The following is a 22,551-nucleotide window of genomic DNA, read 5'->3' as shown; positions in this document are numbered from 1 at the left end:
TGCAGACAGTGAATTTATCACCGGCAATCCAAAGAATCTGTGTCTGTCACATACATAAACTGCACTTTCACTAAGCCAGCCGAGTCAGCTCTCATTGAACATGACTGAAAAGTGTGGCTGTGGTAGTTCAAGGAATGCAATGAGGCTGAAGGTGGATTTTGTTGTTTATGAACCTGAATCATGACACTCAGTGCAGGGACTGACATCGGACTTACAACAACTAACTGGGCATATTGCTACCCTTAACACAACAGAGCCAACCAAAGCAACTCCCTTAAAAGGGACCATACTACAGATGTATAAAGCAGCCCAGATGTGAGATCCCATTTCAAAATGGGTTATCAACATTCAATCTCAGATTATTAATTATATTCAAGCAAGAAGCCTAAAAACTCTGGTTTAGCATCTGCATCAAAACAGAGTTTTGTGAGAAAAAACTTGACCAAACTTGTGCATGTAGGATCTCTCCTCAAATGCTAACTCCTAAAAAGAGATTTTATTTTAGCAGAGAGGTTTTTGACTGTTTCCTGTATTGGGTCTGGCTGAGATGGAGCTGACTTCCCCACAGCAGCCTCACAGTGCTGTGCTGTGTGTTGGTACCAGCACAGCGCTGATAACACACCAGTGTTGGGGCTACCCCTGAGCAGCGCTGGCACATCAAGGCTGTTGTCCTGGTTTTGGTCAGGATGGAGTTAATTTCATTTGTAACAGCAGATGAATGCTGTGTTTGAGAGTAAAATGGGAGTGCTGCTGATAACACCCTGATGTTTCTAGTTGCTGTCAGACAGTCAAGGACTTTCTCAGCTCTTCATGAGAAAGGAGGGGCGAAGCCAGGACAGGTGACCGAGCTGACCAAAGAGAGTATTCCACGCCAGTTACGTCCTGCCCAGGATATCGGGGGCTGACGGGAGGAAGGCCTGGGGCGGCTCCGGGACGCGCGGTTCTTAGGGGACGGTCGGGTTCTGGGACGGCTCTGGGTGGCACGGCCTGAGTTGTGTGGTTCGGTGAGAAACTGCATTGTGTATCAACAGCTTCATATATTTGTGCTTTGAAGTCCTGTTAGTATTGTTACATTGTATCTTTCTGTTATCTTAGTAAACTATCCTTATCCCAACCCACGGGCCTCTTAATTTCTTGATTTTGGGGTTATTTGCCCCTTTCTCTTCCTTTTCCCTTCCCTTACTTCTCACCCCCCTTCCCTCTTCCCTTTAACCTGCTCTTCTCCTTAAAGGAGCAGGCAGCTGCGTGGATCTTGGCCCTCAGCCGGGTGAAACCATGACAGCTGTCTCTCCAACATCTCCCCCTCAATAGCAGGCTGGAAGTGGGCAAGATTTTGGGAGGGGACACATCCAAGACAGCTGTCCCAAACTGACCAGAGATATTCCATACCATGTGACACCTGCTCAGCAATGAAAGCTGAGAGAAAGGAGGAGGAAGGGAGGGGACATTCTTTATATACGACATCGGTCTTCTGGAGCAACCACCAAGCGTACTGAAGGCCGCCTTCCAGGGAAGGGGCCAGCCATTGCCTGCTGAGGAGAAGTAGAGAATACGTCTTTTGGTTTTGCCTTTGCTTTCACACATGACCTTTGCTTTTCCTGTATTAAACTGTCTTTACCTTGACCCGCGAGGTTTTTTCCATCCACACCCCTGTCCTGCTGAGGAAGGAGAGCAGTTTGGTGGGCACCTGACATCCAGCCAAAGTCAACCCACAGCAATTCCAATACAGCAAGAGCACAGCAGCTTTGTCCAGGTTCTGGCCAGGCCAGAGTTAATCTCACCAATCAGCCAGCGCAAGTGAGCTGAGTTATCCCAGGCTGTTTTCCACACCACCTGACATCGCTCCCCCATAAGAGGGGCTGGTCAGGGAGGGGTGCTCCTGGGTGCCTCCAGGGTAGTCTGAGTGCAGCTGGGGCTGCACAGTCCTTAAGGTACTCTGTGTTATTACTAGGTACGAGTGTAATTTGCCACGGGCTGTTATTGTTCCCTTTTCATGGTGATTTTGTCAGTAAACTGTTCTTATCCCAACCCATGGAGGCTCTCTCTGTTTCTTCTCTGGGAGTGAGTGAGCAGCATGTGGTGCTCAGCCACCATTCGGGGTTGAACCACCACAAGCTTCTGCACTGGATATCAGCCCTTACTTCCAGACTGGCTTTCGAAGGGGACGAAAGACAAATCCTAATTTTCATCAGCTTTACCCAAGACTCAGAACCTACACTTGTTTTGTTTTTTTTTTTTTTACAAAGTTTGATGAAAGGAAGTCAGTGACTCAGGAAGTATATGCAGAAAGGTGACAAACGGAGTTATCAGTTGGCAAACACACAGAGACTAACATTCAAATTACAGATACCAGTAACTCTCAGGTTACTGGTAAGCAGTCAGAGGCCCCGATGCCTTGCCAGCATTTTCTATGGAGAAAGTTAATATGCTAACACCTAAGGAGTAAAACTGATTATCTGATGAGTACACTGCCTCAGTACAATATTAAGAGTTCCAACCAAAGTGGTGATTACTGACAACACTGTAACAGTCTGGTCAAATCTGACAGTTAAACTCATGTCCATCATGCCAGAGATTAATTTGCTGCTGACTTGACATAGCTGGTGGCTCACTGTATCACCCGGACACATACAGAACAGCAGTAGCTTAATTCAGGGGAGGCGACCCAGGACATAAAAGTAAAAGGGACTTCAAACTTGGAGAATATTTTGGTAGCTTTACTTTATCTGTAATGAACTTGACATGTGTATGTTAAACAGAAGCATGCTACTGTGTATGAGCATGTATCTGACAATCTACATACACTCTAAGCTTTGCTCTAGCATATTAAATTCAGTGTCCCTTATACCCATAGTACAACATGCTATAGATTAAAATTATGCTAATACACAGATTCATACAATTCAGAGAAATTAAAGAGAGACAGTCTCACACATGACAACACTGCGTGCTCTTCCTGCTTCTCCAGGGGTAGTACAAGGGTATCCCAAATGCAAGATGATGGATTTTGAAAACATGTTCTTTTAGGAGGAGAAAAAAAAATTAAAAATTAAGACTCACTAAAGTTTTGTAAGAACAGCAATTGGATTTTGGTTAACAGTAGTTCAACCAGACATAATGTCTGTCATTTTAAACACAAGGAGTCTTTGCCACCTCCTGATCAATGTCTCTTCTGAAGAGGCACCTTCTGTTATGTTTCCTACTTAGAAGGTCTGAATCGCAAATGGAGGAGGGGGAATCTGCACAAGGTTTTATCTTTACTCTTCCCTTACTGTTATGTTAAATCAGTATTTGAGAAAACACCTCCAAAGATGAAAGGCTAACACACTGATCCAGAAACTAAATGCCACATGAAGAAAATATAAGACCAGGCTAAGAAGCTTCTCGACCTTTATGGTTATCGGCATCCACAGCTTGGACTAACTCGGAGATGAACCGTTAACATGCCAGCGCCCCTCATTCCTCTACAGCCTGTGGAGCACAAGGGCATCCACACCAGACCCCACAGCACAGTCCCCAGGGTGCAGGAGGGATGCACACGCACCCATTTCCAGTCAGGGAAGTGGCATGGGGAAGACGTCTGGAAAAGGTAACATTCTTGTCTGTATTTCTCCTAGTAACATCCTCCAAAGCCTTAAGGAAGTACTCCAGAGCTCTTCTGTCCCTATTGGCATGTAGAGACGGACTCTGCCATTTACTTGCAGGACAGACTGTTATTTGCAATAGCTCCACTTAGTGCAGGCATCATAGCGTCTGCATCCAAAAGAAGAATGAAGAATGAACCTTGAGAAGTCAAAAAAGCAAATGATCTTCCCCTTGCAAGAGAAATACTTTAGAAAATTCACAAGGATGGAAAAGACAAGAAGAGAGGGATGCAGGATGGGAAATAAAACTTTACTTCAGCTGCAAATAAACAAGCAACATCTCAGATAGCTAATTCCAATAAATCAGAGGCTAATCTGAACGGATGCTGTGCTAAACCAAGCCCCGTCGTCAGAAACTCCAGTGATGCCAGAAACCGAAGCACAAGACTTCACTAAACCTTTAATCTGTTCTAAAAGGGCAAATATAAGTCTAGTCAAGTATGCCTTGTGCATAGTAATTTAGCCCCTGATGTCAATAACAGCAAGCCTCATGACCAGCAAAGCCCATACATGATTCCTTCATTAACCTCCTCAAGCCCTGCCTGCAGCAGTTTGTGCATGGGGCAAAAGGCACCTCTCATGCTCCCCAGCATAACTGGTATATAAACAAAGAAACTGGGAACAGGGAATGTATTGCAAAACCCTCACCAAAAGCCGCTACCACATTTGAAGGCAAAATAGAAGCTGCAGAGAATGATCCTGGCCTATTCCCTGCTGTCCAGCAGCCACAAGGCCTTCACAGTGCACAGAGTGACACAAAAGGGCTGCTGAGACCGCCTCTGAATTTTTACACTCTTGCCATCAAGTTCACCTGTCACTCCTCGTTTTCCTACTCCCTGGCTAAAACAATCCTCCACCAAGATCAAGAAATAGCTAAACAGCTGCCACTTTTTTCAAACAGTATTTACATCTCTGAAAGCATAACTTTGCAGAAGTGCTTCAGTCTACATCAAAGTCACAAGTCACACAGTGCTGTTTGTCATCACACGATTTCCTACCTTGCATTTCCCCTACAGATAAAAGCAGAGACTGAAGAATGGGACATGTAAACACTTTTTTTCCCCCACTTTATCATCTGTGTTAAAGCACCGTGCCTACACTTGGTAGAAATAACCTCTGAGCATTGAAATTTAGATACCAAAAGTTCCCTCTTTGTTTGTTTGCCTTTCATATTTTCCTCTTTATTCACAGACATATCACCAGCTATGGTATGCTTCACCTTCTCCATGATGGTTAACATGTTCTCACAGTTAACTGCACAGGAAATCAAAACAGAAAAAAACAGTGGTACAACAGCACATGAATTCCCAGAAACAAGACATAAAGGGAAGAATGGTTCTGTCTTGCAGTGCTCCTAGGCCTTCTCAAGTGCCCACTCTCCATATGCACAAGGAGCAGATATAGTCTTTTTCTTAATGCTCTATTTCAGTAGCTGTCTATAGAACTCAGGTCTGACATGCACTCTGCTGTCATTAGTATCTGTGGCAACAGAAAACCAGTAAAGAGGCCACTTATATAAGCAGAGTACCTGAGAAGGTCACGAGCTGCTCTACCCCACCACCAGACCCTCATGTGAATGCCACTGAGCAATTTCTTCCTTCTCGTTTTGTACATTAAGTTTATTCTTTTGGGTAAGAGATATCTAGAATGATAGAACTTCACGTAATTACTTGCTACATTTCACCATTTTATCTGAATTCAAAGTTCAATTCTCCTATAAAAGTGGAAAATAAGCTCAAAGATCTACTGGCATTACACGAAGACATTAAAAAAACCCCAACAAACCAACCCAGCCTGTTTAGCACAAATGCTACTGCTTACAACACTACAATACAGAATTGCTAAATGGTTGGTCTAGCTTTTAAAGATCATCTAGTCCAACCTCCCTACAACAAGCAGGGACATCTTCAACTAGATCAGGTTGCTCAGAGCCCCATCCAACCTGACCTTGAACGTTTCCAGGGATGGGGCATCTACCGCCTCTCTGGGCAACCAGTTCCAGTGTTTTACCACCCCCATCATGTAAAATTTCTCCCTTATATCTCGGCTAAGTATACCTTCTTTTAGTTAAAATCCATTCTCCTTTGTTCTATCACAACAGGCCCTGCTAAAAATTTTGCCCTGTCTTTCTTATAGGCCCCTTTTAAGTACTGAAAGGCTGCAGTAAGTCCTGCACAGAGCCTTTTCTTCTCCAGGCTGAACAACCCCAACTCTCTCAGCTGTTCTTCTACATACTATGTGCTTCTCTTCTGCCAGGTCCATGCAGGCATACAAATGAAACCATGGTGTTGTTACCACCACTTTCACGCAGTTATTCTCCATCTTACCCCAACCTGCCCTAGAATCAGCAATTACAAGGAAAAAGGTGAGAAGGAAGAGTTGTTTGCTGCTTGCCCTGCAGTCAACCAGGCCTTAGTGCTTCAGGCACTAAAGCAGATGCACCATCCAAAACAAAGCCTGATTGAATGCAAAAGCCCCTAGGCAAAAGGAAATAAAGAAGCAAAGTATAACAAACAACATGGTCAGATTTCTTTTCCTAAGTTTTCCACTGAGGGTCTGGCAGCATTTTAATGTAAGCAGAAAAGAACACTGCTACAATAATGACTTACAATTAAAATTGCATTAAGACAGTGACAGAATAAACAGCAGCACCAAAAGTAACCATTTAAAAAAATAATTTGGCTATACCCGCATATTAGTCAAGTGTATTAACCATAATCTTTGAGGACGGGGATTAAAATATAAGCCTAGCTATTTAAAACCTATGAAGGAGGATTTTGCTTACTCTGAAGAATGTTTGTCCCACAGATAAGCAGTGAAAACGACATCCTGCCTGCTAGGTACAACTCATGTTAGCACTACTGCTGCTGTAGCAGCTTGATGGGCTTCTTCCAGCTAGGAGCATAGGGGACAACAGCAAAGCACGCACAGCATACGTGCCTCAAGAAAGGGACAAGGCTCATGCAACAGAAACTCAGCATCTTTTGTGAGGTGTACAGCACCACAAGAAAGAAGAAAAGGAGGTGGGGAAAGCCCATGGGCACAGGACCGCCGTGCTGTGTCGGCCACCCTCTGCACCTGAAGGTGGCTTCCCATGAGTGGCACCACTTGCAGGTGCAGGGCCTCTCATTTCATTCATCCTTATAATACCGATTCAAACAAGCAAACCTATGACAGGTACTTGGCTGGTAGTGGTTTTATAAGTCAGAAGAGAGAAATCTTTCTCCTCTCCAACAGGCCCCCCAATGATTCGAGGCACCTGGGCAACACTTCCCTTGGAAACTACCCCCTGAACTAGCCCCAAACTTCCAACGGGGCCAAGGTGGGAAGTCACAAAAAGGCACTGACCCTTCCTCAGCTCGTGGCTGCTGGAGCGGAAGGGACAGCCATCCCCTCCTGCCCCCGGAGCCCCTCCCAGGGGAGACCCCCATTCTGGCCGCCTCAGGCGGACAGCCCTGCAGCGCCGGCGAACACGGCAGCGATGCCCTCACTCTGCAGGGACGGTCGCTGGAGCAGCCACACGGCCGGAGCGGCGGCCCCGCTCTCCCGGCCCGCCCCCAGCCCGCACTTACCAGTGTTTCCCATACAGCCAGTTCCCGCCCCAGCTCAGCAGGCAGACCCCGAACGTGGTTTTCTTCCAGTGATTCCTCAGGGTCCTCAGCACTTTCACCGCCCCGGCCATGCCGCCTCCCACTCCGGCCACCCGGGGCAAACCGGCCGCCCCTCAGGATGGGCCCGCGGGAACCGACGCGCCACCGCTCTCGCCGCCCGGCCCAGCCCGGCTCGGCTGGAAACGGCTCCCCCAGCTCCGGCGTTCCGCGCAGCAACGCTCTCCCGGCCCCGCGGGGCTGTCAGGCGGTGCCCGCTGAGCTCTGTCTCCCTGCTTAAGGGGGGGGCCTCTCCCGGCCCCCGCCGCCCTGGTTTTGACCAGCCTGCCCCCCGCACATCGAGCGCGGTGCTGAAGAGATCTCATCCCCCATTCACGCTACTGTGCCCCTGCCTTGGGCCTTCTGCTCCCCAGATGCGGGTCAGGCACCTTCCCTCGATCTAAAACAAAACCAAAACGAATCCCACAAAAAGCATTTCGCGCCCACCTGTGTCCCAGCCCTCGCAACCTTGCAGCATGGTCACCCTCCAGTCCACGAGACTACCCACTACTGTGGACTCCTGGCAGCAATCCCTGACCAGGAGCAAGGGGAGAAGGAGACTTTTGGAGTATCAGAGGACAGAAGGGAACAGGTGTTTTTTCACAGAGAGAAATACCCAAGGTGCCCCCTTCCCCCCCCGCCCCCCCCCCCCCCCCCCATAAATAACCAAACCAAAACCCAACAACCAAACACCCAGAAAATATTTCAACAGAGTCATCTAGAAAAATTGTTGTCTAAGAAGTATCTGGAGGTTTCTGTTTGATCCCCATCAATGGGATGACCATTAGCACCGGGAAAAACGTCTCCAACCATGCGTGGAAACAGAGCATCCTTGCAAGGATGCCATGGAGCTGTGAACATCCTGCCAGGGAAAGGTGGAAAGACAACCAAGTGGCAAGACCTGACCTCAGGGTGGGAAGAACTTTGGGACAATCTAATGGTGATGGCCTCTTCCAGGATTAACTCAGGTTATGGCTTCCCATGGCACCTGAAAGATGGTGAGCAGCCTCAGAGATTTCACAAAATTGCTGAGTGAGTGGAGGCATGTGCTGCTAGTATTCAGAGAACCCGTGTCCTGTGAGAAAAGGAAGAGAGGTGGGCCATTCAAGATGAGCTGTTGGCTAAGTAAGTGGTGTGAGGAAGCAATGCTGCTTTTGTAGAATACCACCTGCCTCTTGACAGGAACTCAGGACAACAAGGATACAGTCTGGCAGGGACCAGCAGGTCAGGGCAATGAACATAAGGCTGGACAGAATTCTTTTCTGCAGAATGTTTTTTTTCCTTCTTGCAAAATGCCGCTTTCAGCACAATCTGAGCATTTGCAAAAATGTCAAAGCTAATAAAATGGCTTTTCTGTGAAAAGCTTCCCTGAATTCCGCTGCTTAATGATGGCTGGATGGGATGTGAGTAGTAACATAAGGGTGCTGCTTGAGGACAAATTTGGGAATCTGGGTAGACAAGAGTCTGTTCTACAAAAATCAAGAAGTTGCAGAAGTCCAGGAGATACTCTGCAGATAGTGTTAAAGAAAGCAGATTAAACCCTAAGGATTACGTTCCATACTATGTTTTGGGTTTTCTTTTAACTTAATTTTGTAAAGTAGAAGATTTGGGATTTGTTTTTCTAAGAAAAACATTAAATGATCAGCTCCTGATGAGTATTTCAGGCACACCTTCATCTAGTAGCCATCACTTCCCACTTAAATATTCCAGGTTGATCTGTCCAGTCTACCTCATTTTGCACTGCTGAATGTTCCAGGTGGAGTGATTAAACGTCCTACTTTTTGTTTGGTGTGTTGTCCTACTTTCTTTGAGGATTCAGGTGGTGTGGCCAACTGCTAACAGCAATGATAGCAACAGATACTAGTACTCTCATCCTGCTTTCCTTAGCTTAGGAAAAGATTGTGTGCTAATAAGTGCTTTTCAAATTCATAATTCTCATGAGGTGCTACAAGTAATTTACAAGCACCTGTAACTTCCTATTTTGCGACCAAGTCTACTGAGTACAGTTGTGTTAATTAATGATGCTTGTTGTGATTTAACCCCAGCCAGTAAACAAGCACCATACAGCCACTCGCTCACCCCTCAAGCTGCAGTTGGATGGGGATGAGAATGGAAAAATCCCTTGCAGGTTGAAATAAGGACAGTTTAATAGAATAACAAAGGATGATAATATACATGTATAATGTATATTTAGATATAGATACAGATGTAGATAATGAGTGATGCACAAATGCAATTTGCTCACTATCCACAGAATAAAAACTCAATGCCCAGTCTGTTTCCTAGCAGCAAATCTCTCTCCTGCCTTGCTTCTGCAGTTACATCTGGAGCATGACATTATATGATATGGAATATCACACACAGAATCACACAGAATCACTAGGTTGGAAAAGACCTTTAACATCATCAAGTCCAACTGTTCCTGTCCTATGCTAAACCTTATCCCTAAGTACCTCAGGGATATGGTATATATCCCTCTGGCCAGTCTGGGTCAGCTGTCCTGGCTGTGCTGTCTCTGTTCTTGTGCACCTGGCAGGGTTCAAGAAGCTGAAAAGTCCTTGACTTGGTATAGACATTAAAACTACCTAGTAACAACTAAAATATCAGTGTTACCAACACGCTTCACATACTAAATCCAAAACACAGGACTGTACCAGCTACTAGAAAGAAAATTAACCCTACCTTAGCCAAAACCAGGTCAAGTCTTTCAAAACAAGATTGTGTTTTTAAAATAAAGCCTCTTTAGTATGATGAGCTCCAGAAATCCTGTCCCCCCTCAGCCATTCTGGGATTGTGTGATATTATGTGAGAATTTAGGCTGGTGATTTTGAGATGGGGCTCTTCTAAATGAACTGCCCTGAGAAGAAACACTGCAAACAACAATGACAGATTGTGCACTTGTCTCATTAGCTGGCTTACTTAGGATGCAGTTGTCCATTCCAAAATCCCTCCTGGCAAATGTGTATGTCCCAGTTTTTGGCTGTGGTCATCTGATCCCCCTTGAGGTAGATCACACCTGCCATGCTGCTACAGGTACCCAGTACTTCCTTTTTGGCTCTCCTAGTTTTTTGCATGTCAAATCAATAAAAGGAGGGATTAGAATATGTGCAATGGAAAATGAAAGGATAAAGTGTTGATCTCAAACATCCTCTAGATTATATACTGTAGTCATTTTTTAGGCCAAGTAAAATGACTGCTACCTTTTTCAGAAAACTGCTTAGAAGAGGCTGGAACATGAGGGTTTTTTTTCTTATGATGGCTAGATGCCTTGTGTAAAAAAGTCACCAATCAAAAAGCTACCCCACAACTCTACTTGGCTGAGGATGTGTCACCTAAAATTATCACACACGCTGTGTGTAAAGACAGGTTAGTGCCTCCTCCTGGTTACTCATGGCTGACCCATTTTTGAAGACCAATTTTTTTATCATTCTATCTCTACCATCAGTGTCAAGCCTGTTAGCAGAAGAAGCCTTGGATACATGACCATCCTTCAGGGACATGTTTGCTTGTAATTTGATGGAAGTCACGTACTTGACCATCTCAGTTCTCTTCTCAGAGAATATGGGTGAAACTGTAGAAAGATTTTAGTCTCCTACTTGGCAGTACCCTGTAATTCACAGGGGCAGAGTGTGATTGAGTCTCCTTTTCTGTCCAGCACAATCTGTCCACAAGTCCTCATCTCAGCTAACTCTGGGTTGCTGTTTTTCTCTCATGGTTGTTTCTCTGAGAATGGGGTTGAAATGAATGTAATCATTTTACTGTGGAACGTATGCAATCATTTTACTGAAGCCACTGTTTGCATCATTTTGTGTGTAATTTTGAGTGGGACCTTTGAAATCAGGAGCAGAAGTCCTCCTGTTCACCGCCACCACTTACTGCCAGCAGCTTTCGTGGTCTCAAAGCTAATTTTAGCCTTGTGATCTATAGGTGATCCTTGTGTGGCTGAACTGCATGACCCCAGCCTACATCTCCAGAAGGTTCTGTATCAGCACAGTACAAGGGCAGAGGAGAGGTTTTGCATGATGGCAACACGAGGGATATGTGCCTGTGTGTGCATAAAAGGAGGGAAAACCCCCAGTCTGATGTAGTCGTTCTGTTGTCCTTATGGCAATGGAGAACTGAGACCCCTCTGCCTACTGGTTATTCTGGCATTTGTGACTCAGCTAAGGATGGGATGTGGATATCAAATAGCAGTGCAATCAGCCTCATCTCCTGCTGTTACAGTGTATGGATGTCTTCGGGTGCTTCCTTACAATTAAAATGCAAATAGCAGCTTGTATTGCAAATTGATTGCTCCGTCGGAGCTGCGAGTTTGCCACACCGATGTAAGTCTGTGCTCCTGCCAGACTGAAGCAGCACTATTTCTGGTTGTAGCCTGCCCCTCCCCAGCTTTTTACACATGATTAATAGCACTGTGGCCAGAGTGACAGTCTTCTTCTGACACACAACCTTCAAGCTTTTGTGCAGCTGATGAGAAAAACCCCAGACTCTAAATCTCTCCATGCCTGTGGCCCAGCAAGGGAGGTTATAATTTGCTCTGCTTTAATTCCACAACACCTGAACACTAAGCGTGATTGAAGGTGGAGAAGAGCCCTTTTGGTGAATGGGAGCAGGGCCAACTGAGTTTCTCTCCAGACCAGGCTGTGGGATGGGAGCCCTGGACTAGCAAACGCACCCACCTCCAGCTTTTGTCTCCCCACAAGCCATGGGCATAGATAGACTGTGCTGAAGAGACAGAGCTTTCCGTCCCAGTCCAAGGGGGTTTCTGCTTGCTGAAATCTCTGGTGGGCTTCCCGGTTGGTGTTCTTCAGGTCTTGTGTCTAGGGCCTGAAGCTGTTTTTCCACCATGTGTCTCAGGTCCCTCTCCATTGCACCTCTGGCCACCATTCCGTGTAAGAGAGCAAAGTGCTACAGCTGCTGAAGCTCATCAGAGAAAGTTCCTGCCTGTGAGAGCAGAGAAAGTTCATGATGGATTCTCTTGCCCTCATTTCCAGCTCTGCCTGAAGGTGCGAGTCCCCGGGGTAGTCATGTCTGCAGTCAGTGCCTGCTCCACTGACTTGGAGAAAGATCTGAATCACACTGGCAGGGTTTTTGGTTGGGTAACTCAGAGAAACTCTGCACAAGAATAATCTCTCTTCCTCCTTCTCCTCCGTGCTCTTCCTCAGCTATTCTGTAAGCAGAACACAACACAAGCTTTGCCCTCCCTAGAAGGAAGTTGAGGAGCGTGCCTAGCATATTTCTACAGCAAAACCCACCACCTTCACGCCCTGCCCCCTCTTCCCACGACAGAGCTATTACACAGAAATATTCCCTGATTCTCAGAGTTTATTAACCTTTTTTCCAAGGGAATGAATAGAGATATTCACAGCTTTTGAACAGCGGCAGAAACCCATTAAATCGCTCTGTGGCAATCTTGGGAACTTGCTCCTTTAGCAGAGACATATTTCAGAAAGCTCTGCGCTCACCCCCAACCTATTTGGATTCGGTAAGTGCACATGCCACTGAGACATTAGGGTGGCAAGCCATGGACCCTGAGCTTTAAACATAGCAAGGTGACAGACAAAAATTTCTCTAAGCTTGTGGCCTCAGAGCTGATGAGAGATGGAACATCAGTACCAGTTAGTTCTCCTCTGGATCTGCTCTGAGTGAAGGAACAAGGACAGTTCTCCATGACGGGGATTTATCCATTCACCCAGCAGCACAAACCCCTGCACAGAAAATTCTGTATCAGTTCCTGTGCTGACCCTAGCCACCCTGTGGTCTTCTTTCTAGTGAAGGTCTCGGCGAGACCTGGCACAGGACTCGATGATCTTAAGGGTCTCTTTCAACCCAGGTGATTCTAGGTTCCAGCCCTTAAAAACACCCTGCTGACCAAAGCAAAGGTCACTCATATCTGAGCTGAAACTGTTACTATGGCACTGCTACATATTAAGGGATTCTGCATAGAGAACAGTATGATACAGGGACAGTGCAGATGTTCTCATGTGCAAGCAAAATTTATTTGGAAGGGAGGTAGCCCTCATCCAGCATGCTGGTAACACCTAACCTCTTCTGGGCTCACATCTGCAAATGGGTATTTCCACTTCTGCAGGCAGAACCTGAGTGGGTGATTTAAACCATGAGACTCTCTACTCAGGCATTGTGTTTCTGGCAGAGATTAATGCACATTGTTTAATAATAATAAAAAAGTCATATTCTCTCAATTTATCCCTGTTGTACAGCTGGATTAGTTCGGGGGTGTGAAATTAGGGCTTTTATACTGTTTCTTGATTTCAGTGCATCCAGAAATAGGATGTTACATGCTATGTACCTATGTTTACATTAAGATATCACCTAACTGAAAATCCAGCTGCTGCCATATACTATCCTGGTTGCATCCTGTAGCCAGATGATCTTACATTCAGGAGAGCTCCAGAAAACTACTAATACAGCTGTAGCAGTGATTCATTTTTCACTGAGGCAGTGACATCCTAATCTATGGACCAGATGGAGTGGGGCCTTGGGCAATTGTAATCAAAGAGCAACAGCCACAGTTTGGAGAAAAGAGAGATTCCCGGTTGGTTTCCTATTAAATGCTTCTATTTTCATTTTGTTTTGACTCAATTGTGTGCATCACCATGGCCCACTGAACACATCTGGCTGACATCTTAGATCACATACCCAGCACATTACTGTGTTTGCTCAAAGTTTCACTTCTTCCAAAGCCAGTGACAGTGCTCTGTGACAAGTTGTCTTATCCTTGTCCTTAGGTGGAGTTGGGGGAACAACAGAATCAGTCACAGGCAAAGGTGGGATGAGAAAATCCATCACTGTAATGATGAACCACTCCCATTCCTCTTCACCAGCAAAGTATCTTTGCCTCTGTAGAAGCTCGAAGATTAATTGACTTGGATTCTGAGTGCAAAATTTGTCCACTTAGGAAAAATATAATCCCACTGAGTTTCTAAAAATTGGTCTGTTTGAGTCCCTGCCAAAAGATACATCCCACATCTAACACCGACAATGACCTTCGCTTGTGAGATGTTACTGGCCAATTCACCAGTCCGTGAAAGGTCTTGGGGTTGAAGATGTCGGTGAATGCATAACTGTACTTGAACTACATTTTAAAATTAGAATAAAATCTAATATTCTGCTTTTTCATTGTCTCCCAGCTTTTGGCCATTTCAAAGGCCATCTTTTTATTCTTCCCATGAAAAAAACTTGCTGGAATTACAGCTCCTTTCTTAAGCATTGCTTCCTTAGAATTCAGAAGACGTGCTCCTCCAAACATGTTCTGAAGCATTTTCAACAAGGTCTGTGGCTAGTTAGCTTTTTGTACAGTTTTACATTGCATTTATCTTCCAGAAAGTTGCTAAGTGTTTTAAAAGTCATTACTTTTTATTCTCATGTTATTAATTCATGTGTTAATTATGGTATAGGCATTGCTTTTGAATTCAGTGTAATTGCTTTCACTGCATGCAGTGTAGTTTCTTTGAATTCGTTTCACATTATGATCTGGTGTCAGTTTAAAGGCTGGCTTTGCTTTTCATGCTGTTTAGACATTCTTTTCACTGAATATGCTGCTTTAAGGATCTATGATAAGATGATGCTGAGGGCAGCGTAAGGCTCTGGGACATGGCTAGGCTAGATCAGCACAGATTTGTATTTTACATTAAATGAAAGCAGTTTGAGCCACAGTTATGAGCCACTACTTGTTATCCATGGTCTCCAAATGCACAGGTGTTATTGACTCCATTTATATGACATCTTTGCTTGGCTTTCTTGCTTTCCCTTTCTAAGAACAGATGGGGAGAGTAATTTAAGTGCTGAATACCATAAGGTACCTGGAGTAAAGTAAATTAAGGAAATACCATAAATGAAAGAATGAAGCAGTTAAACCACTCACAGGAGATTTACAATTACCAGAGGAGATAAGCTTTGCCAGGAGAGAGAAATCACTTGGTCCAGAGTGAATCTCACAGAGGATGGACAGGGCTCGGATGCTACAGGTACATGGAGAACCCCAAGTCATAGAAAAGAGGAGGCTCAAGATGTCAAACATGTAAAACAGTTTATGGATTTATGCACACTGCAGCAGGTAGCATAAGTTTGGATCGTGTCCACTGTGTGTTGAAGATGCAAAGAGTACAAGGGATCATATCTCTAAACAAATGTGTGTGGATACCAACAGAAGGAATATACATGATTGGTAAAGAAAACAAGGACACAACCACTTGCTTAGATGAAAATTATATCTCAAAAAATGCACAGCACAGCAGCCAAAGATGAAATGGTCTCACTGGAAGTAAATAGGACATTTATTTTTTAACTGTTATACAAAAGTAAATGTGTTGCCAGAAACGCTTTTGGAAGATGTTCGTAGGAGAGTCACACAAAGCAGAAAGTAAATATGGAAAACAGAAATATGGGCAGTGAAAAGTTTATTAAGCATAAAGAAGGATCTGGACAAAACTAGAAAATAAATGGGAGATACATTGAAAACGGCACCTAGGAAAGATCTCAACTGAATACACAGCAGACCTGGAAGACTCAACTTCCATTAGCTTCATGCTACCACCTCCTCCCTGCAAGTCTTGTCTTTAGGAAAGTTACCCTTAAATCAGAGGTGAAGAAGGGATCTTAACGGGGTCATTGGCCAGGGGATGTTAGAACAGGTACCATCACATTCCCTTTTGTAGGGACAACACACAGCATCTTCTAGTGCTAGAACTGCCAGGACAAAGATAAGCAAACAAACCAGTAAATTCTACAAATGCAAATGATATATAAATAAATCACAGAATCACAGACTGGTTTGGATTGGAAGGGACCTTAAAGAGCATCTAGTTTCAACCCACTGCCATGAGCAAGGACACCCTCCACTAGACCAGGTGGCCCAAAGCCCCATCCAGCCTGGCCTTGGACACTGCCAGGGAGGGGGCAGCCACAGCTTCTCTGGACAGCTTGTTCCAGGGCCTCACCACCCTCAGGGAGAATAATTTCTTCCCAATGTCTAATCTAAATCTCCCCTTTTTTAGTTTAAACTCATTACCTCTTGTCCTATCTCTACTTGCACTTGTAAACAGCACCTCCACAGCTTTCCTGTAGGCCCTTCAGATACTGGAAACATAAATGGTAAAATAAAAAGTTGAATGAGCAGATCATGGGTGAGATGGCAGAGGAGGGTGTGCCCACAGACAAGGAAAACGTGTAAAGATACACTGGGAATGTCAGTAATATAGAGATATTTGCCCCTAATCTATCTGCTTGCAGCAACCTCCTGGAGCACTGCTGCACGGGGATGTTTAATGGATGTGCAACACCAATATTAACAGAGAATTTGAGAAATTGACAGGGGTTCTGGGGGTTGCTGAGGGGACTCTGTTCCAATGGTTCACAACACAAGAGTGAAGATGCTATCAGTGGTGCTGCAAAGCTATGCCCAAAGATGCAAAACAATGACTTCTGTGCCACAGCTGCCAATGACACATCATGTCGGCATGTTCTAGTAAATAAGGAGATTTTGGGATTAATTCACAGACAACAGTGTTTGCTGAAATTGACCACATCACGCTCATGGAGATGGTCAGGCCAGTTGCAGCTCCTGAGAATTCCTGTCTGCAGGTGGCTACACATCTGGCAGGTGTTTTGGGGGCCCAGGCTTGTTCTCAACTACCTGTGTGTAAATGCAGTAGGTGCAGCTTAGAATTACATTTCATGTTTAATGATCTGACTTAGAAAAACAACTGACCAAATATCTCTGCCTACTTTGGACAAATGATGGACTGTGATTGCGAGTGATATAGCTGAGGGTGAGACCATGGAGAAAATTATGTAGAAACTCTTATTAATTAGGATCAAAATGGATGTGTGAAGGTCTGCAGAAGTGGAAAATATTCCACAGACCACTAGAGGCGCTGAGGAACCTGGTAGAACTCACCATAAATACTGACTATGCAGGCCATTGAGATGGTTCTTTTGTATGACGGAGGGCAAGCTGGAGAGCTGTGTATCTGCTTCTGTGTCTGTATGCACCTTGCCATTGCTTTAAGAAAACGGTGGGACAGGACCAGCTGTGTATTCACTGGAGATTGTCACCTGCAGTACTCAGTTACGTGTTGTCCTGCAAATCCAAGAAAGGAGGGAGGAAGTGAGAAATGGGTCTGTCTTGTCCAGGAGAGGTGAGCATCAGGCTTGTGGATAGACTACTGCTTTGTCCCAAGCTGGCATTGCAGATTCATTCAGTAACCACAGATTCCTTGCACTAATGCTGATCCTGAAACATCAGTCTAGAAAGGAAGATGTGGTCTTAAGACTATGATTGTGATAGCCAAGCATCTCTGTCACCACTGTGCTCTCAGGCCTTTGTTGCCGTTACACACAGACAATGGGAACTGCACAAGATGGCAGAGCTCTTGAAATCCAGGCAAACTTTGATCACTTGGTCTCGTCAGAGCCTCACAGTTCACAACCCAATGTATTTACGTGAGTCCCACTGCCAGTAAACAGCACTGGGTTGTCTCAGGTGTGGGTGCTGAGTGCCACCTCCACCACCTCATCCTGGGCTGTAGGGAACCACAGCGGCTCGCTTGCTCACACCCTGGGCAAGGCTTTGTCCCACAGCCTCAGAAGTGGATGGGAGAGCCTGGACCAAGCATCAGACACTGGGTATTTCACCATAATTAAATGTGTATCCTGGTAATTTGGGAATAATTGTATCTTAGGTAAACAGCCATTGATATCTTCCCTCAACAACTTTATTTACTCCATGTCGTAGTTACTGTGTCTTAGATAGAAATCACCCTCAAGGTATCATCTAATTATCTTCTCATCATTCTGCAAATCTGTTTCATATTACCAATAATCTCATTACTACAACTGCAACATTAATTAAGCAAATAGGAAAATAAAAATACATACAATAATAGCAATCAAATTGAGTTTGAATCTCACAGAGAGTGATGGATAATTCTGGAACAGGTTGTTCTCATAGATTTTTGTACATTAGATTCTAAGACTGGTTTAAATAGCTCCAGAAAATTCTGTTTCAATTCAGCGTTCTTCTCTAGAGTTTGACCATTTTACATGACCCAGTTACCACAAAAATGGCACAGTTGGGACCAGAAATAGTCGTGGAGCCCTCCACTTGTCAGCGTGGAGACCTCTCAGCAGAGACAACGTCTCTGGATTCCCATGTCAAACACCAGCCCCTGCACAGCCCAGCCCGGGGGGCTGCCAGAGACACCATGAAGCTGAACTCTGTGACAGTGATCCAGCATCTCCTGGGTGCATCAGATGCTTCCAGGTGACATACTGGATGGTTTTACATGGGACTAGGAAGCCATCACTTTCTTCTTGACATGTAGCAGCTCCTGATGTTGCACTGAGTGAAGCAAAACCACAGAGGAGTTCTGAGATATCCATATTTAAAAGATTTGGGGCCTAATCCTCAGCTCATGGAAGTAACTGGAAATGCATTCATGAAGAGCAGACAGCTATATTTTCAAGCTGTTGCTGCCTATCAGCCATGCCAAGTTATATTTAGCTCTGTTACACCTGCACAGAGCCACTTGAACACGTATCAAAACAATTCCCATCCCTAGCTTTGATCCGTACTGTCTAGTCCAACAACTCATCATTTGTCTCACTGGTAAGATAACTGCTGACAAATGTAAGGGTTGGTGGGGTTTTTTTTTACCCAGCTATAAATGCATGAAAATATATTTGGAACATTTTATGGGTACATTGCACACCTGATGGAAACATTGACTGCTTCCTCTCTGGGTACATCAAAAATATCCTCATCCAACTTCACTATTTTTATCAACTCTACTTTTATACTTAATGTTCATTCTGGCACGGAATTATAATTATTTTTTTTTCCTGAGTATCACAGAGGAGTTTGTGACCTCTTTGGTAGGCTCAGCCAAATGGCTGAAAAAAACCCCCAGCCCCTGGAGTAGAATAGGTCCCATTAAAGCAATGAGGGGATTGGTATGTCATATGCACGTGTGTATGTGCAAATTACTACACAAGTAAGGCAGGGAGAGGTGCCTGGATTTAGCTTGGACTTGGGAGATGTTACTGGTCATTGCCTTTTTGAGCTGGCTCAGCCCCTTTCTTCTCTGTATTCCTCCAAACAATTGAAACACCTTTTTGTTTTAACATGCAAGTTTGCATTACCTCAGTAGTATTACTACTGTAGGAAAATAGAGGTGCCCAGTTACATTCTTCAGTAAAGGGGCAAAGGGATAAAAAATAAGAGTTTTTAAAAATACAGGAGTCTCCTGGATCCATAAAAAAAGAATAGAATTGGAAGTTAGAGGATAACATCCCACCCCTGCTGGTATAACTACCTGTAGATCTCTTGTCCTTTTCCCATTCATGTTTGTGCGACCCTCCTGTCCAGGCTACACTTGCCTACGACTATGTAACTGTGGAGAAATACATCATAGATGATGTATGCAGCCAGTTCTAGGAGAAATTAGGGGGCCCTAGGCCACAGGGTCTCCCACTACGCTGTTAGAAGTGGCATAAATCTTCCAGTGTGTGAGGAGGAGCAAGAGGCCGAAGCTTCTCCTCTGCTCAGCTCCACCATAAATCACATCCTGTGTTGCACACTGCCAGCATTTTTTCTGCCATGATGCTGTCTGGGCTCAGTCAGGAGAGCCAAAAGTGCAAAAAAATCCCAACAACCAAGTACCCCTGATTTAGCGTACGCTGCATGGCTAGGAGTGATCTGTCAGCCTCTGCCTGGCTGTAGGTCCCACTCAGGACCACATTTCATCCTCCTCCAGCCTGATGACTGGGTTGCCTTAATCTATCTGGATTTGCTGAGGAGAAGAGATTATTTTTTTGGGGAGAGAGGAGTTTCTGATCTCCAACACCCTCATCCTGCCTAATAGGGGCTCCCCAGGAAGTAGAATTTGTAGGAGATCCCTTTCTAGACAACCCTCTTCAGGGCTGCAGGAGGAAGCAGCTGGCTTCAGGTCTCAGCGTGCTTTACAAACTTGGAAATAACTATGAGAAACTGGAAACTGGTGACATGGCTCCTCCTAGCCATGCTCTTGGTGGGATGGAAGCTAAACAATGGACCTCTGGAACAGGGTTTGCCCTCAACCTCCTCTGATCTCTAGAAGCAAAAGGCGACTGTTTTCCAAGCTGTCAGGAGTGAATGTGACAGCAAAGGAGAAATGAGAGAGGAAGGAGAACGAAAGGCTCTGCACAGAGGTGACACCCTTGAGGCTAGAGCTGGCTAGCTGAGACCTTAGCCTGTTTGCATCGACATGCACTATTTGTGACTGGATGCAGGCAGCAGTGAGGCAGTAAAAGGCTTTTTATTTAAGGTGCTGACACTTTGGGAGAAAATGAGAAAAAGAGAGGTGCTAAAAGAAAAATACATCGCTTTTCATTCTTCTGTCCTCTCACTTCTTCCTTAAATTTTATGGAATGAACTTGCTCAATTTAAGTACTTGTCAGCGAAGGTCTGACAGGACAATCAAGAGCCATTGATAGTGCTGGCTGGGAAAACCTCATGCAGGCCAAGCACTGGCAGCCGTGGCTGCACTGCCTGGGGCAGAGCCCTGCTCCCCTCTCCCCATGCATGCCGGGCAGTGAACCTGCTACACATCCTGCACCATCATCATCGAGTCCTGTGAGCTCCTGGGCTGCAGCTCTGGGGTCAAGAATAGATGATGAGCCTATTGTTAATAAATGAGCAACTTGGATGTAGCTCTGCAGAGAATTTGCAAAGCTGGTGAAAGTTAATTTGTTGTTACTGTCAAAAAGGCAAGAAAGTGGCTCTGGGTCTGTTTTATGCCGAGTGGGTCATGCCTCCTGGCAACATTTGCAGCAGCACTACCTTGGTGGCCTTCACAATAAGCTCTTGCAGATGTTAGCCTCCATCCCCACTTACTGGTGGGTATAGCAAGGCAGGCAGGTGGGTTGCAAGGTTTCCTGCAAGGCCAGTCAGGATGGTGCTGGAAGGCCTGACTGCCCATCCAGAGACACACCTTCTCTCGGGGCATCTTCCTCTTTCTGCAGATATGGTTCAACTCGCCAGATGTCGCTTGGGAGCATTCAGATCCTGCCTCAGACAATGCAGATCTCTCTGACCATGATGTTTCCATATCATCCTCCCTGCTGGGCTCCTCTTTGGGGCTCAGACCCAGAGCAAAGATCTCAACAGCCGCAGAGCCTCCCAGCTGAAAGGGAGAACCGACACAATGCGCCTTTGGCAGGAGCGGCAATGACAGCTGCGATGGGCAAAGGTGCCACCCAGGACACAGAGCTGCTGCTGCCACCTGCGGCCACTGACTTGGCTGGGCCTCCTGGGAAGCTGTGCATCTTCATGGAAAAAACTGAACTCTGAACATAATATTTTTATCCTGGTTTCCCAAGGAAATGAAGATTCTGTCACTTCATGTCTGCCCATCTGTCCTCATCACCCTTTGAATCTGCTGGCTGATTGCAGAGGGGTTTGATGAAGCATTAGAAGTCTCAAAAAATATTTAGATTTCTAATTGTGAAAGTCAGTAGCTGGGAAGAGATGAGACATGCAAGGTAATGCACAAATCTCCATCTGACAGACAAGAGGGAAAGGAGGACTCAGCAGTCACCTGTTCTATTTGGAAGCTCCTTAGAAACCCCAGCACATGGTATTGCTTCCCACAAACACAGTAGGTTAGAGAATTCCCAAAGGGAATGAGCTGGGTTAAATGAAGCAGAAACTGCAGTCTGTCAGAGACACCCCAAATGTGAAACTGAAAAGTCAAGGCTTTGTTGAGTGCACAGAGCACCTTGTTTCACTCCCAGCCTCCTTCCCGACAGATCTGCAGGAAGCTTGTAGGAAAACGTAACAGAAAAGGAGGAAACCTGCCTTGCTACGACAATGGCTATTCGGTTTTGTTTTGAGTGCTATATACAGGCTGAGGCTGCACGCATGTCTGCATGAGTACACGCGTGTGTGTGCTCACTTTATTTACCCATCAGAAAGCACTGACGTGCTAATCAGCTTTCTGTGCAGTGGTTTCAAATAATGTATGGCCAGCTCCAAGTGCTCGCTGCCACTATGAAGCTTTGTGAGGGTTTTTTTCCCTCCTCTCTCACCCTTTGGCTGCCTCTACTTTTCCAAATCGCATGCTCCTTATGGCAGGGTTTATTTCTCCCTTTATGTTCCTGGCATGCATTTTGCATATTGCTGTGAACAGTTAACAAAAGCCAAAGCAAGATCCCTAATGCCTCCATTTCTCCTGTTTAATACCTCCCAAAATACTCTCCAT

At 45.3% G+C, this 22,551-nt stretch overlaps 1 protein-coding gene across 1 annotated transcript in view; it reads right to left on the bottom strand.

Moving 5' to 3' along the window:
- Positions 1-7,368, bottom strand: part of AGK (acylglycerol kinase) — a 39,812-nt gene extending 32,444 nt beyond the window's left edge. The window contains exon 1 of the mRNA XM_084266668.1: positions 7,217-7,368. Within this exon, the coding sequence (XP_084122794.1) occupies positions 7,217-7,326 (110 nt within the window). The 5' untranslated portion in view covers positions 7,327-7,368. The remainder of the gene's footprint in view (positions 1-7,216) is intronic.
- Between the last annotated feature and the right edge of the window lie 15,183 nt (positions 7,369-22,551).

The sequence above is a fragment of the Gallinula chloropus genome, assembly GCF_964237585.1.
Source record: "Gallinula chloropus genome assembly, chromosome: 1".
Classification (NCBI taxonomy): domain Eukaryota; kingdom Metazoa; phylum Chordata; class Aves; order Gruiformes; family Rallidae; genus Gallinula; species Gallinula chloropus.
Note: the sequence above shows the minus strand (reverse complement) of the source record. Positions and strands in the feature narration are given on the sequence as shown.